Source organism: Solanum pennellii, chromosome 5 (genome assembly GCF_001406875.1).
Source record: "Solanum pennellii chromosome 5, SPENNV200".
Classification (NCBI taxonomy): domain Eukaryota; kingdom Viridiplantae; phylum Streptophyta; class Magnoliopsida; order Solanales; family Solanaceae; genus Solanum; species Solanum pennellii.
The window spans coordinates 3996135-4012670 of record NC_028641.1 but is presented as its reverse complement, the minus strand read 5'-3'; the positions used below and the strand labels follow the sequence as shown (position 1 = coordinate 4012670).

Genomic DNA, 16536 nt, shown 5'->3' with positions numbered 1-16536 from the left:
GATTCAAAAATCAATATATATTATTTTATATATCTTTAGTTTAATTAAGACTATAAAACTCAAAACTTATTTACATATTTAATTTACCTGTTAAAGTTAAAATCAGACGAATTAATTAAAATAAAATATATATTTTAAGACGAGTCACTTTGGATATAAGTCAAGGGAAGCATCTTCTAGGTAGGTGCATTCCTTCTTTTTGTACTATTGTTTTGGAAGAATTAATAAGGAAAAAAAAAACATTTCATGGATTACATCGTCAAAGAAAAATCTTAGTGGAAAGACAATTTTGATTTCTTGAGGTGACGTTTTCCTAATTGGGAGTAAATAATAATAATAATAATAATATTCATCCCTAATTTAACGTGTACATATACACCATATTAGGGTTTGTTTAGGTCGGTTCACTTTGATTTTATAGTTTATTTCTGTAGACATGTTAAATCGTTATTGAAATATTATGATATTGATTTATCGGTTATTGATTGTTACCGTTTTAATTTTTGATTTAATCATTATGATTTGACACAAAAAAAAGTCATTAAAATTCACTTAAAATAAAATAACAATCAAATGAACTCATGCACACAAATTCACAAGATACATCCGATTAAAAAACAAACATTTTTACATGATAGATAAACAAATGTTTAAGATGGTTAGAATTAAAAGTAGAAAATTTAAATTATAAGTCAACCACTTTATATATAAAATAGTATAAATATAATTATTTAATTTACTATTGATTCATTATGATAATGCATTAAGAAAGCATCCTAAACTGTTAAGAGCCGATAACTTAATAATAAAAATTTAAAATTATTAAATTAATAACTCAATAGTCATTATTAATAAATTAATAATTTCTTTTTAATTTAAATTAGCAATTTCAATTTGATTTTAAACGATAAATCTTACCCAAATATCTAGCGTATCAGTCGGGGTCATATAATCCTCACTACACGTCACATATCTTTTGTATCACATCACTTTTACATAATGTATTTTCTGAAATTTAGTATGATTTGAGAGTAAAGTGTGTATAAATTTTGTTTTAAAATAACTATGAAAAATCCTGAATTTAAGATAGATGCATTTTTGAATTATTATATGATATAAAAAGTGATTTAAATTTTTATAAATATACAGTGGAGTTTCAAATCTAAATAAATAAAAATAAAATAAAATAATTAAAATAAGTTATTATTTTAGAAAGTAATTAAAATAGATATAATGAAAAAAAATTTACTTTATCTAATTAGTTTCATAATGTGTATATGTTAATATATAATGAAATTATTTATTACACTTTATAAAGTGTAAATTTTTCTTACACTTTGTAAAGTGAAATTTTTCTTTACACTTTATAAAATTGAAAAGAAAATAATTATGTTTTATCAAAGAAAACATCTAGGAGCGAAGTCAACCTTCTGTTAAAGGTTTATCTATATAATATATTTGACTTTCTTCGATTAATTCATGTGTCTAATTATTCAGATTTTGAACTCTGATGTTAAAAATCATAACTTCACCACGAATCACATCTTGTTTATTTATCTCTCCATAATATTTTAAATTTACCTTTGCCTCTCTTCATAACCGCAAAAAATAAAATAAAAAGAAGTTAAGGAAAGTTCCTCTCACCAAAACGAAAAAATAATAATAATAATAAAAAAAGTAAAGTAAATACACATAGATACAGAGAAAATAGAGCACGTCAAAAGTTGGGCCTGGGCTTTTATTCCACGTGTCAAGTATCACATTGGGCCTTCCGCTCCATTATATTGGCGGGAAAATTATGGAGGGAAATTAGTGACATGTGGGATCCACTTTGGCGGGAAACCGAAGCAACCATTCGGTCCACTTATCTACATTTACGTACCCCACTTCTCCTCCTATTACTCAACAATAAAAAAAAAAAAATTAAAAAATAAATTATATTTAATGATTTTTTCTTATATTTATGATTATAGATAAAAAAGATAATGCGTAACCACCCTTTCATGTCCAAAATTTCCGATACATATTTATATTATATTAAGGTTTTGTTTATCCCTTTTCAGCATATACGTGACACTATCTTGTGGGTCTAACACTAATTAACTTTTTTTAAGCTAATACCACGTACACTAAAAAGGAGATTGAAGAGATTCTCATACGTTTCCCTTATATAAAATATTATTATTCATAATTTACTCAAAATTGTGTAAAATATAAAATGGTATTTTGTGTTGAAAGAGTAAAACTCGGATACTATTTTGTATTATTTATCTTACATAATAGTGCTTGGTTTAGAATGATTCAAAAGAAAGAAAATTTATTTTGTTATTCATTACGATATGTTATTTTAGTTATAATTAAAGGCGGATCTATTATCAAAATAATAGGCCAACGACCCTCAATAGCCTTAGAAAAATGAATATGATAAATCTAACATTATCACATTAATTAAAATAAAGAAAATATAGTATATGTAATTAAGCCGTTTGTAATTGATAATAACGAAAAGAAGGGAAATAAAAAAGCAACGGTTTTTATATAATAAAGATAATAAAAAGAGAATTAAATTCAAATGGCTGATAAAAAGCCACAAAACAATATGGTATAGTACGGAAACACGTGCATGGATATTTACGTATACTATATGATGCACATTAATATAACATACATACATAAATTAAAAAATAATAAAATAATAAAAAATAATTTTAAAATTGAAGAGCATAATTATTACATTTATTTATTCTGTCGTGGGAGTTGAAGGATCACGTGATATACCAGTATCTTAGTGAAAAAAATATCTACGGTAAAAAAAAAAAATACTCATATAAATTCGAAATACATATTATTTATTTATTTATTATACTTATTTATTTAATGTGTTGTGCGTAGTAAGGAGTCACGTGATAGACAAATATCTAAGAGGGAAACTATTTTAAAAATAAATATAGACAAAGTGCACAATGCAGAGCACTGTACTTTTAATTAAAAATTCTTAATTTTAATTTAATACAGAATCTTCTTTGAGATTAAAGTGGTAGTTAGGTAGTTTATTAGATTTATGTAAGTATTATCATGTAGATATTAATTATAAGAAAATTGATGTATGTTTATTTTATATAAGTATTAGTTATGAAGATTTAAATTAACCATATATTATTTTTTATTTTATAAAATTTTAGTATTTATCTAAAATTTTGAGCAACTTATTTATTTCAAATTACTAAAGAAGCCCAAAAGAATCCATTAATTTAATTAGAGAGAATATATTTATTGTATAACAGAAATAACAAAGGAACAGAAACCTACTATAGCTAGTAATACTATAAGTCATAGTCTATAACTACTACGTATATGAGATTATGGTCAACTACCAATATATAATATATTTTAATTTAGGAAAAAAGAATAAATACATTTTTAAATGATTGTAAATGATACGTAGATACACTTCATCATATTTTTAGGGTATTATCTTTGCCGTCTAAAAATTAGAGCATATATATTGTTTATACTAACGGACATACACATGTTATAATTGTATTCACCGACCGATATTTATTAAATATGGGATCGACGGATAAAATTGTGTCACATATCCCTATTTAGTTTTATTCCTGAGGATGAGATTATTTCTACTTTATCAGAGATTTTGGATTCAAATTTTGAACATTGGAAAAATTCTTGGTATAAAGGGCTTTCTTCGAATGGGGCTTTATGTAGATTAAATCTAATGTAATCAAACTCTTATGCGGATATCAAATATCGAATGCAAATAAAAGAAGTTTTATAAAAATTTCACAGTGGTGAAGCTAATTACATCATAGGTCTATTCTTTTTCAAATTACCAAAATTTCATCAATTTGATGGAATCGGAACACATTTCAAAGTGTCTCGATACATTGCATTCCGATTTTTGAATACATTGTTCAATGTTTTGATACATCACATATTGATTATAAATACATATCTCAATGTTTCGATATATTATCTACCTCTCATTTAATCACGTATGATAATGTATTCGATCAATAAATTACATAAAGTAATATATTCGAGAATAAAAAAGAGTCGGGATGGGTGGGGGTGGGGGTGGGGTGATTGTTAAGTAGTTGGTTGGTACCGTTCATGTACTGCGGATTTGCTACTCTCTTTCCCAACATTCTCACGTGCTTTTTTTTTCTTTTTACAATTTTTTTCTCCTATTTTCTCTAATTATTTTTAATATTCACTTTATTTATACTCTTTAAAAACTTTTACCAATATAATTTAACTAAAATATGATACTTATTAATTAATTTGGGACATAAGGAGTTTTTCTTTTTTTACTGATGGCAGAAAGGTGGATCTGGTGAAATAAAAAAAATTATGGTAGACAAAAGTGGCAGGGTAGTAGCATATAGACTTAAATAAACTTAATCGTTTAATTTGTTAAATATTCTGTACACAATAAATAAGTAGGAAGACAAATTCAATTTTTTTAAATTCGACTAAAACAATAAATAAGTAGGAAGACAAATTCAATTTTTTTAAATTCGACTAAAATAATAATTCAAGTGCCCAATTTTCAAACTTCTTTTTTCTTTTTAGTTTTTTTTTTCATACTTTATTGTTTAATTAGTGTTTTTTTCATTTTGACTTTAATTTGTATTTTTTCTTAATCAATTATAAGAGAAATTTAGAATGAAACAAATCTATGTTTTTACTAATCCATCTTGAAAATTCAACATTTTCCACTTCCTTTTCAATTATGTTTTGTAAAATATATTTTTTTAAACTGAATATCAATAAAAAAAACTTCTTTATTTCATAAACATAACAGTATAATATTCATGTATTTCGAAAAATAAGATTTTCATGAATATCAGACTGAATATATATATGTTTGTTTGAACTATTTTTAATTGCGTTAAGAGTTAAATATTGAGATTCTATCTCATAAATATCAAGTTGGAATACTTTTCAAAACAAAAAAAAAGAAGTGAAAGGTTTTAGATTCTTCAACAAGTTGACTTTTATATTTTACAAATCGTTAGGTCACAAAATAAATAATTTTGGAATTTGTAGGAATATATGGCATATATATATATAGCTACTCTCATGCACGAGGGAACAGTACTTTTAAAATTAAATTATTGGTCAAACCCCTCCATGCACAAGATTCGATTTTTTGCCTTTATATAATTAGTAAATACTATATAATAATTATAACAATAATATTAATAATTCATAAAACCTTTTTTGGGTAAGCATCCAATGTCACATGATTCTTCTTATTTTTTCTTTAATTTAATGTAAAACAAAGTTCTTTAGTTACAAAAGGAGTCATTTCATATAAGAGTATTATAGTTTGGTCAATTCAGATTGAATCAAATCAAATTCATCTATTATAGGACTATTTTTTAGGAGTAATATTTTTAATAGGTTTTTTTTAGCTTCGTGAAATTAAATTTGATATAACTAGTCAAAAACACCACTAACTTATATTTAATATATTGCAAAATTACTCCAATACTATTTTTTATCGTTTAAGATTTTATACGATGTTTAAAAAAAATTAACTCATGAGAGTTATATATAATACTGATATTGCACAGTATTTGTGTTCGCTATAAGATGTTTCGAAATCGATAATTTAAATATATCATAATATTTAAATTTTCATATTAAATGATAAATTTAAAAAATTGGAGCATAATATTATCAATCTTCCACTCTTTCTAATAGACTTAATTCTATTTATATGTATAAATAAATGTCTGATTTATCAATATCAACATTAATAATTTGAAGATTTATTTGGAAACATTATAATATATATTCTTTTAAAAATACTTATATTAAGGATACAATATGACCAAAAAAAAATAATTTATGTTCTATAAATAGGTAGTAATTTGGATATTTATATTAGTGTGAATAACAGAATAAGTAATACTCCATGGTGGAAGAGTACTAAACTACATAAATATAATATTCTTTTGTAACAATTTATATATAATTTACTTTTATTTTTTATTGGTCAATAGAAATAACATGTTTTCTTATGATTTAATAATATTATCAATTTTGATCGCTACTTATTTTCATGATAAGTCCATAAATACATTATTTTTATTTAAACATTTATTTAAAGAATAATATTAAACTATTACAAAAAATCTTCTCATATTATTAAATTTCTATTAGCAAGATCATATCACATAAATTAAAATTAAAGAAATAGTTTCTTAGATTTGATATATAAAAATATTGTAGACTTTTTCCTATTCCAAATCTCAGTAAACAAAATAAATTATATTGACTATATTTAATATGGAAAATGACTAAACGTTTGACCAAATATTGTTCAAAAGAATAGACATGTCTGAACTTTAAAGTGTAAATAAGAAAAAAATATGTACCAAATGAGGAACAAATCAAGTACACAAATAATAAAAAATCAAATCTAAAAAGGGAAAAACAATAATAATAAAGTAAATAAATTCTAGTCCTAAGTAAAGGAAAAAAAGGAAAAAAAAATAAAATAAAAATCCATAGAAAATATGACCAAATTATTTTAAATAAAACGTTTTTATATTGTATAACTCAAATAAATTTATTTTTGACCATAATTTTATCGTACATGATAGTTTTACGTAACTTTCAAATATATAAATGTTTATCCTAATTATTTTTGAAGATTTCATACCTAATTTTACAGTCAATTTATAATATTTGGCTCTCAAAATTCAAACTTAATTTTTTGAATCAATTTAAATTATTTGACTCTCGAAATTCAGATAATGTCTATCCTAAAAAATAAAATAAAAGGTTGTATTACTTTGAATTTAAGGCGATACCTTGGGAACCAAGTACCTTGTCACTTGCCAGTGGCATCCTCGTAATTATCAAACCTTAATAGACCCAATTACGTCTAATGAAAATATAGCTGTAATCCTTTTAATTCAACGAAGAAACCGCCTTGTTTCATATTCCCAGAATTACTTCCCTACCCCACTACATAATCTCACTCTCTGTCTCTCTACGTGAACTACACGCGCTGTTAATTAACCAAATAATGACAAATTAATTATTTGTTTGACCAGATTTTGAATAACTAAAAGTATTTCTTATTAATAAATCTTTAACCCCCTACAACTTATCAATATTCTCTATTTAAAGACTCGAACTAATTTGTACCTTCAAATGAGCACCTTTATTCTTAATAACGTGTTTTAAAATGATATATTCGTTAATCATATACTTTCGCCTTCATAAACTTTAAAATTTCAATTGTGTCTACTTGAGTTTAATGCATAATATTATAGGAGATGATATATTTAATATGATTAATTTAACTATCTAATTAATAAAGATCATAATAGTCACAAAACCTCTTGTGATCAAATGCTACACGGGCATCAAAACTTACGTCCTTATAGTTAAAATACCAAAATAAGTTTTAGGTCAAGTTTAAGGAGAATTTGATGTATTTTTCTCTTTAATAAATGAATAAAATAAAGATACAATTTTTCATTCCATAATTTGAATCGAAAGTAAAATTTAATTAGAACTCCCTTAACAAGTTGAAGTGTTCAATTGAAACATTACTTTTTTCTAGTATCTAAATAAAACATATTAATAAACTCAAAGGACGAATCATGTAACCAAAAAACTTGGTCAAACAAACTATAATTAACATGGGGAGATTGCACAACACTCAATCAACCCGCGCGTGAGATATACAAGTCTATTTACAATAAAACATGTCATGCATATCATGAATAAGATAATGGCATCATGATCATGTATGCATAGTCATGTGACATGTATGACCATACATGACAGCTCAAAACACATTCATCAGTTGCCATAAATTTGATATATAATATTCATTAATTACATGACCAAAATTAACTTTTTTCTCACACACTAAAAACACACAGTCCTTTTATTTTCACTTAATATATAACATTCATCTCCCTTTAATGCATTTTTTGACCACTTGGGAAAAAGTGAAGTGAGAACAGCAGCAGTGCAACAGAGTAAAGAAAAAAGCAGAGTGAAAAGGACCATAAAAAACAGGTACTATTTGTTTAATTTAATGTATAAAATATTGTTTTTTTTTTGTTGAGATTTGTGAAAAAATGGTTTTTTTTGTGGACTTGGTAAATTTTGGGGGTTTTTTGTTTCTCTATATACGTGAAATTTTACAGAGTGAGAGAGTACAGAGGGGGCTAAAGGCTAAAGGCTAAAGGCTAAAGGGTTGCGAAATTTACCTTTTGTCAGATTCTGGGGAGGAGAAATCTTGGCCATAGATTCCTAATCTGTGTATTTTTTTTTGGGTTGTTGTGTTTTTTGGGGATAAATAGGAGTATCTGATCCGAGTTTTTGTTTCTCTTTTGGTTGCTTTTTTTGGTGAGAAGAACAGGAGGAGGAAGGAGGAGGAAGGAGGAAGAAAGGGGTTGTGATATATGTCGGCAAATTTCTGTTTGGCTGTGATTAGAGCTCCATTGAAGCTCTGGGTGTCTGTTTCTTCAGTGATATTTGGTCTTTGCATGCAACAAATCCTCTGCTGTGATCATCAGCAGCAGGGTATTACTCTGTTTTTCACAACTGTTTCGATGCGTTTGAGGCCCAAAAGGTACTGTTTTCTTCTTTTTCCCTTAAACCCTTTTTGTGGTTTTAGAGAAAAAAACTTGTTTTTTTGTTAGTTTTTGGGAGATTTTGATGTTGATCTGTAATGGGTTTTTGTTGATTTTTTATTTGCAGGACTTGTTCTGGTGTTGTTTGCTTTGGTGGATTTCATATAAACCGATTTTTACATCCTATTTTGCTCTTGAGACGGCCGATTACTTGAAAATTTTTGCTGAGTTTTCAATTAAATTCAATTTTGTTTCTGTTTCCTGTTGAAAAAACCAATTTTCTGGGCATATTTTGAGGGGTTTTGAAGATTTGAAGAAATCATGAAAATGTCCGAGTCTCGGAGACAATCTCAGAAATCGAAGATTAGGGAAGAATCAGCCCGGCCCATGAGGAAAATCCGGATCGTTTGTGACGACCCGGAAGCTACTGATTCATCTGATGATGAAGGGGTTGATGTATCGAAACCCAAACGATTTGTTAGGGAGATTTATCTTCCTGTTGTTAGCTCTTTTACCCTGAAAAAAGTACCTGAAACTGAAAGTTCTTGTCAAGATAGCAACAATGGTGACAAAAAGAGAGCTAAAACCCCTAAAACCCCGAGGCCCTCGTCTTCGAAATACCGAGGTGTTCGTCAGCGTAAATGGGGTAAATGGGCTGCTGAAATTAGGGATCCTTTTAAATCTAGGAGGGTCTGGCTTGGTACTTATAATACTGCTGAAGAAGCTTCTCATGCTTATGAAATGAAAAGGCTTGAATTCGAAGCGATGGCTAAGAGTAATTCGAATACTGATGTGTCTGAGAAGAGCTCGAATAACGAATGTAACAACAAGAATCATCGAAAGGTCAACAATGCTGGTTGTGTATCAGAGGAGGATGACTCTGCTCAGAGTTTGGTCTCACATACTTCACACACATCTCCAGCATCAGTTTTTGAAGTGGATTCATTGACTTCTGGTTCTGCTGCAGTGTCTGAGGTTAACAACAACGACAAACTCGTCGAGCAGCTAGTGGATGTCGATAAGATGGGATTGATGGAGGATAGTTTATCGCTTGCTGACATTGGTGCACGAATGGATTTCGATACGGAGATGGACATGTTCTTTGCTGGGAATGATCATTTTGATCAGAATCTTGATGACTTTGCTGTGAATGATTTCGAGGATCTTCCGATATGTGGACTTGATGAGCAGTTGCCTGCTGGTTTACCTGATTTCGATTTCGACTTTGATTTTGATGGATACAATGAAGCTTGTGCTTGGATGGATGATGTAGCAGCTACTCCATTGATGAATGGAACAACAACAACACCCCTCAATATTGCATTATGCCCATAAGTTTTGCAGCTATAGGAAGTTTCAATATTATTTATTAGTACTATATTAGTTTATTTATTAGTAATCCATAGAGAGTTTTCATGTCTCAAGAATCATTAAACTTAGCTTCTCGAGACCGTGGTCTTCGTCCTTTCAAGTGAGTTTTGAGTAGTCTTTACATTATGTTTTAAGAGAGTTTTGAGACTTTGAGTTGTGTTCATGTCTTTGAAGAAGATTGAGTCAGTAGTCCCTTTGGGTTTTTCTTGTGCTGCTAGAGCCGTCCAAAGGCCTGTTGAATCTCGATTTTCGGTGTAGTCTCAGACTGTTTACTGTTTGTGATGAGCTATGAGCTATGTTATGAAACTTAATATAATATTTGGCTCTTCATTTTACCTATTGATTATGATTTGGTAGTAGTTTGTGATATTGACATTGTTTGTTGATTGCTAAGTTAACATGTACATATCTAATAGTTTTGGATTCAAAGTTGCAACTATTCTATAATGATTTACTCGTTTGTGTTCACCTATATTTTGGATTCGTGCCTCGAGGGATTTCAATCATTTCATCACGTATTGACGGTGTGTTTGATGGTGTGTTTTGATGATAAGTCTCTCATTGGATGTGTTTGCGCTAATGTTTTTTTGATTGGATGTATAGACTGTAGTGTAGTGTACTTCTTTAGTTGCTTTGCCAAGCAAATGATATCAAAAACTAAAGGTAGATGAGAGATGTTATCTATTTGGGCATATTTTTAGACTTTGTTATAAGCTGAGAAATACCAGCTGTATTCCAATCTAAAAAACTATATTATATAAACCCAAATGTCAATTGGTCCTGCAAATGCTACTGTTCTTGTTTAATCTTAGTTGGACACATTGGGTGTGATATGGTTGGTAGCAAGTGTGGAAGTGAGATTATTGTGTTTGTTGACCTTTGGGTCATATAGATTGTTTCTCCATAAGTGGACATAATCAAGATTGGTATACATCAACTTGTATCAACTTTTTTGTTTGATAACAGTAGTGTCTGAGTCAGCTTAGTACGCATTTTTCGTGTATATGCTACACGACGTTAAATATATGACAGTAGTGTCTGAGTCAGCTTAGTACGCATTTCTCGTGTATGCTACATGCTGTCAACATAAAACAGTAGAGTCTGAGTCAGCTTAGTACGCATTTCTCGTGTATATGCTACACGCTGTCAACATATGACAGTATTGTCTGAGTCAGTTTAGTACGCATTTCTCGTGTATATGTTACACACTGTCAACACAAGTATCGCGTGACTCTGCACTGTCATGAAAAGACAAATAAGGAGAAATCACCGCTTTTGCACTCTCATAAAAAGACAATTAAAAAGAAATCACCACTTTCGATAGTATTTAATCATGAAATTTTCACAAGCTTTTTACCAATTTTATTGACCGCGAGACCGATGCACGGACTTATTGAGTGTTTTTGTTTGATTAGTGTAGGGAAGAAGAGTGAGGGCACTTCATCCTAGTAGGGCCACACATATCACGGGTCAAATTGAGAAATAATAGACCATGATTTGTTCATAACCAAAAATTTAAGGTTTATAATGTGCTTTCATTTGTCAACAACTAATCTTATTTTCGTAGAGCGTGAACTAGCGAACAATGAAGTGCGTAAAGCTCGTAGAAGGCTTATGTTCATATATCTCAATAAAGATAAAGTACTAATTTGACCTTTCTCGTTCACCTAAACTATAATAGTCCCTAAATATTTGTATTGTTCTAACATATTCACTATATTATCATATTATCTTTATTGCATCACTCACAAACACACAACGACATTCATGATTCCATCATAATTTGAATGTATCATACTCGAGATTATAATAAACTTGTCGACTGTCGATTAATTAATTAAAAATAAAAATAAAGTTACTCTTAAATCTTACTTTTTAAGTATTTGATAAATATTTAGACATTGACAAAATAAGATTATTTCCTACTTGGTGGTTTGCTTAGTCATCTCAAAGATTATTTGATGAAAGAAAAGTATAATAGAACTTGGTGGAGCATAATATATAGTTTAAAACGTTACATCTGTTGACGACATTTTTCCATATTACTTGTAATAAAATTTTATTGATTGCTTATATTTCTCGCAATTCCTTATTTATGAATAATTCATCCACGCAATTAGTATGTCCATTATTTTATTTAAAAGGTCTTAGTGGGTCAACATTCATAGTGGACTCACTATACTGATACACTCTCACGTCCTATTTGACGTGACATCATTTGATATGATATGATATTTAATTTTTTTTAAAAAAAACTTGTGATTTGGTTGTGATATAATTTAATTTAACATGTTATATAAATTATTATTGTTTCTAATTATGATAATGTGACTATTTTTTAGACAAACTAAAAAAAAATCATATAAAATGAGACAGATCACAAAGAGAATATTAAGAATCAAGATGAATCCACCATTTAAAATTTATGAATTCTATTTTGCACAAATTTATGTTCCGTAGCTACTATGTTTGCATACACTTATGTTAATATCGGGTAAATAATGAATTGAAAGTAAGGGTAAAATTATAAATTTACAATTATATATCGTATGTTTTATCATTGTTTTTTACATTACTATTTTGATTTATTATACTTGAGTTTGAATAGATACTTCATCAAAAACCATTTCATTTTTACGAAATAAGAATTAAGGTCTACGTACATTTTATTTTCGTATAAATCTACTTATAAAACTTCATTAAATAATACATTATTGTTATTATACATGTGTATACTATATATTCTCTTTTTCTATGATGAATTATATATTTACCAAAAATATATGCAGTAAATTATAAGATTTATTTTTAGTAAAATCTAGTATTACAATCTCTATTATTTAAACTATACATTTTGTCTTCCAATAAAACGATCTCAAATTGGTAGTACTAGGAGAACTGTCATAATTAGTCTTGCAAGTTGTAATTTTCTTTAAAAAATTATGCCAGGTGTGGCATATTTGTATATACATAAATATAAATATTGCCACAAATAATGTTTGCGTGTAATATAAATTTTTTTAATAGTTGAATCTATAACTAGTAGTGGCACCTACCTATTTTTGGCTAGGGACTATTTTTCCTTTTAATTTTTCACTTTACTTTTAGAAAATATATTTAAATTGGTTTTCTATTCATTGTCCGATATTTATTCTGAAGCTCAATTAATTCAAATTCACATTAAGGATGATATATATTTTATCAAAACCAACTCTACGTTCGGGGATCGAATGAAATGACGCATATGCCTACATATTAGTGTTTGTTTTATTTTTATGCAAAAAAATTTAAAATTATAACGTATAAGCTACAAATTTAGATAAACTCATTCGAACAAAAATTGGTTATATAAGTTTAGTGCTAAGAATTTGAAAGGATAAATGAATTAAAATTGGTTATATAAGTTTAGTGCTAAGAATTTGGAAGAATAAATCAATGGATTTTCAAATTTTAAATCCTATTCTGTCTGCTCTAATTAAGATTTGTGAGATTTATTTTAGTGGAATATACATTATTCATCCCCTTTATATGAGGAGAAATAAAATTAATGTTTTTCTCCATAAATTATGATGTAATATATTAAGATAGTCAAAATAATTAAACTAGTATCTATGCATGCTGATCATGACAAAGATTCCATTATATTATGGTAGTTTTAGCAATAAATCATGTCATTTATTTTATAAATATTAATACCATTTCTACTAATTTTTGAATTTTGGTTATTTCTTTTATTTTTTCTTTCCCTTTTAAATCGTCAAAGGAAGTTGAATAAATTTGGTGTAGCCATGCACTTGTCTCCCATTTCTAAAGAATAGGGCAAAAAACTTATGTCCACATAAATCAGTAAATATAAAATATTTAATTTGTATACATATTTAATTATTAAATTATAACTATGTCATATATACTCTTACCTTAATTTTAGTTTACTAAAGTTAAATTATATGGCAAGGAAAAAATATGCCTAGTCCCCTAGCTAAAGCCACAATTCAATTTAGTCGAATAGATGCGAGTCTCTATTTTATTCATGTATAAAATTATTGTGTATTTCTCAATTTCTTAAATTATCAATCCAAGATACTTGAAGCTTCCTCTTTTGGGGATGACTCGTATGTCAATTCACAGTTCCACATCCGTTTCATGTATTGCATCATTGAATTTACACTTCAAGCACTCTGTTATAGAACCTTTAGACTGTACCTCGACCAATAACCTAACGTTTTACCCACCCTTGTATCATGTCACTCAATATTACACCATCATATGTAATTATAACTTACAATATGATACCTCCTCATTTAATATAGCATAGTTTCGCTCGAAAATGTCCAAAACTTCAGTACATATTTATAAAATGTTATTTTTGACTTGTATATATAACCTTATTTTTTACGTACACTATATTTTTCGATAAAGAATGGTCGACTTATCACCTTTGTGTCAAAGGGACACATCAACAAAATTCTTTAGTTTTATTTTTTAAAAAAAAATAATAATGGATTTCTTTTTCTTTCTTTATATTTTTCTTTTTTTCCTTTTGAAATATGGCCTGCTAGGAATTGAAAAGTGGCCTCATAGAGACAAGATAGTAGTTTTAGGAAAGATCAAATTGGGCCCATTAGATATGATTTTGACCCGTTCTATTTTTTGCCTTGTAGCAAAAGAAAAGGGAAAATAGCATTTTTAGTCCTTTAATTATTGTTAAATTCTGATTTGGTCCATAAATATATGACTTAATATATTTAACTATATTAAAAAATTTATGTGTTTTTAGTTTCTTTCATGTACAAAACATGATATTATTTATTAGATTAAATTTAAAATTGTATCCTTCTCAAATATTACATATTTCGATTGGTAATGCGATCGATTTGTGAAACATAAAAATTAATAGTGCATTACTTTAATATCGAAGACTTAAAGTGCTTAATTAGATATTACAAGAAATAAAGTTATGATTTATTAGTAAATGTTGAATCAAAATTGCTATATACACCCCAAGGAAAAATACAAAAAGAATTTAGTATTTAAAAAATGAAAGAAATGAGATTGTGGATTAATTAGAGCCAAGTACATTAAAAACACATGGATTAATTAGCTATGTCCCATCTCAAAAATTAAAAATGATTTAAAAACATTACTTTAAACATCAATGATTTTAGAAGATGTCCAAATCAAATGAATGTTTCTTTTTCTCAATAAAAAAAATAGTAATTATGTGGTCGTCCTTAATCGTAGACTTGAAAGTAATTTGTTTTTAGCTTATTTATTTTAATTTTTTATTCGAAAATAAATTTTTTTAAATATATTTTTGATAACTATTTAATTTTAACTTTTCATATAATATTTTTAGATCGTAAAACTAAATAACATTTTATATATTATATATATTTTTAATTTCATATCATAAAATTTAAAAAGCTCGAATTATTATTATTAATTAAAAATGAAATTTCAATGCAATCTTAGGCTGACTTTATCTCTATTGGCTATACATCATTTTCAAGTCCGTTAACTTAGGTGAAATAATATAAATAAATTATATTTTCAAATACTATTTTCAAAGATTTCTGCAAAAGTAAAAATTAAGAGCCTGTTTGGCTCAGCTTAAAAGCTGGTCAAACTGACTTAAAAGCTGATTTTTGACTTATTTAGCTGTTTGGCAATACTCAAAATAGCTTATTTTAAGTTAAAAAAAAACTTATTTTAAGCCAAAAGTTAAAAGCTGGGGTAGGGGTGCTTTTTTTTTTTTAGCTTATAAGCTGTTTTAAGTTGACCACATTTTTATCTTTTTGCCCTTAATATTTTTATACAATCTCCAAATTACAACATAACCCTAACATCTCTTTCTTCCATTTTTCCCTTTTCACGTTTGGCATAGCAACTTCAGCACTTTTATCCAAACACATAACTGCTTATTTTAAAAATAAGTTTCAGCACTTTCAAAAATACTTTTTTAAAGCTGCTTTTATTAAGCCCATCCAAACGGACCCTAAGTAGGGCCAAATTTTGGACAGTTGATTGTCCTTTATTCCAACAACATTAATGTTGTCATGTTTCTTGGATACATTTTCTCAAGGAATCAATAGAGAATGGAAAATTTTTAAAAAATAGTCAAAAATTCTACATATAAAATAAATTTTCCATCTTAATTTATTGGTCTGCATTAAAATAAAGAAAATCTTTCAATTTAAAGATTATAAACTAAAAATATAGGGAAAATTGTATATAATAGCAAACTAATAACCTAAAATAAATGGAGTAGCTAGGTTTGATTTAATTGTGCTCCATAGCAAACGTTGGCCAAAATTTGCCAGGTGTCTCTCTCCCAAAAGTCTCGCTCGCCACTCTCCCATTCTCTCCTCTCTCGCTTTCTACACAGAAGTGTATAATTTATGTTTCTGTTTTGTATAAAGCGAGAGAAAATTGTATATACACATGCAAAAACATATATCTTCGTGTTATACACTTAATTATACAATTTACAAACATTTTACTTCAATTCAATTGTAGACAAATGCAAATTTTATACAAA

The 16536-nt window shown here is 27.5% G+C and overlaps 1 protein-coding gene across 2 annotated transcripts; it reads left to right on the top strand.

Annotated features, from left to right (window-relative positions):
- Nucleotides 1-7916: 7916 nt before the first annotated feature.
- LOC107020861 (ethylene-responsive transcription factor ERF118) lies at nt 7917-10337 on the top strand. 2 transcript variants are annotated; one of them, XM_015221381.2, is made up of 3 exons: nt 7917-8067; nt 8409-8626; nt 8755-10337. In XM_015221381.2, exon 3 carries the CDS (start codon nt 8949-8951, stop codon nt 9960-9962), a length of 1014 nt encoding a protein of 337 aa, XP_015076867.1. In that variant the 5' UTR covers nt 7917-8067; nt 8409-8626; nt 8755-8948; the 3' UTR covers nt 9963-10337. The 2 variants fall into 2 exon arrangements, with proteins under 2 accessions (XP_015076867.1, XP_015076866.1); XM_015221380.2 differs by lacking the exon at nt 7917-8067 and having other exon boundaries at nt 8137-8626.
- The last annotated feature ends 6199 nt before the right edge of the window (nt 10338-16536 follow it).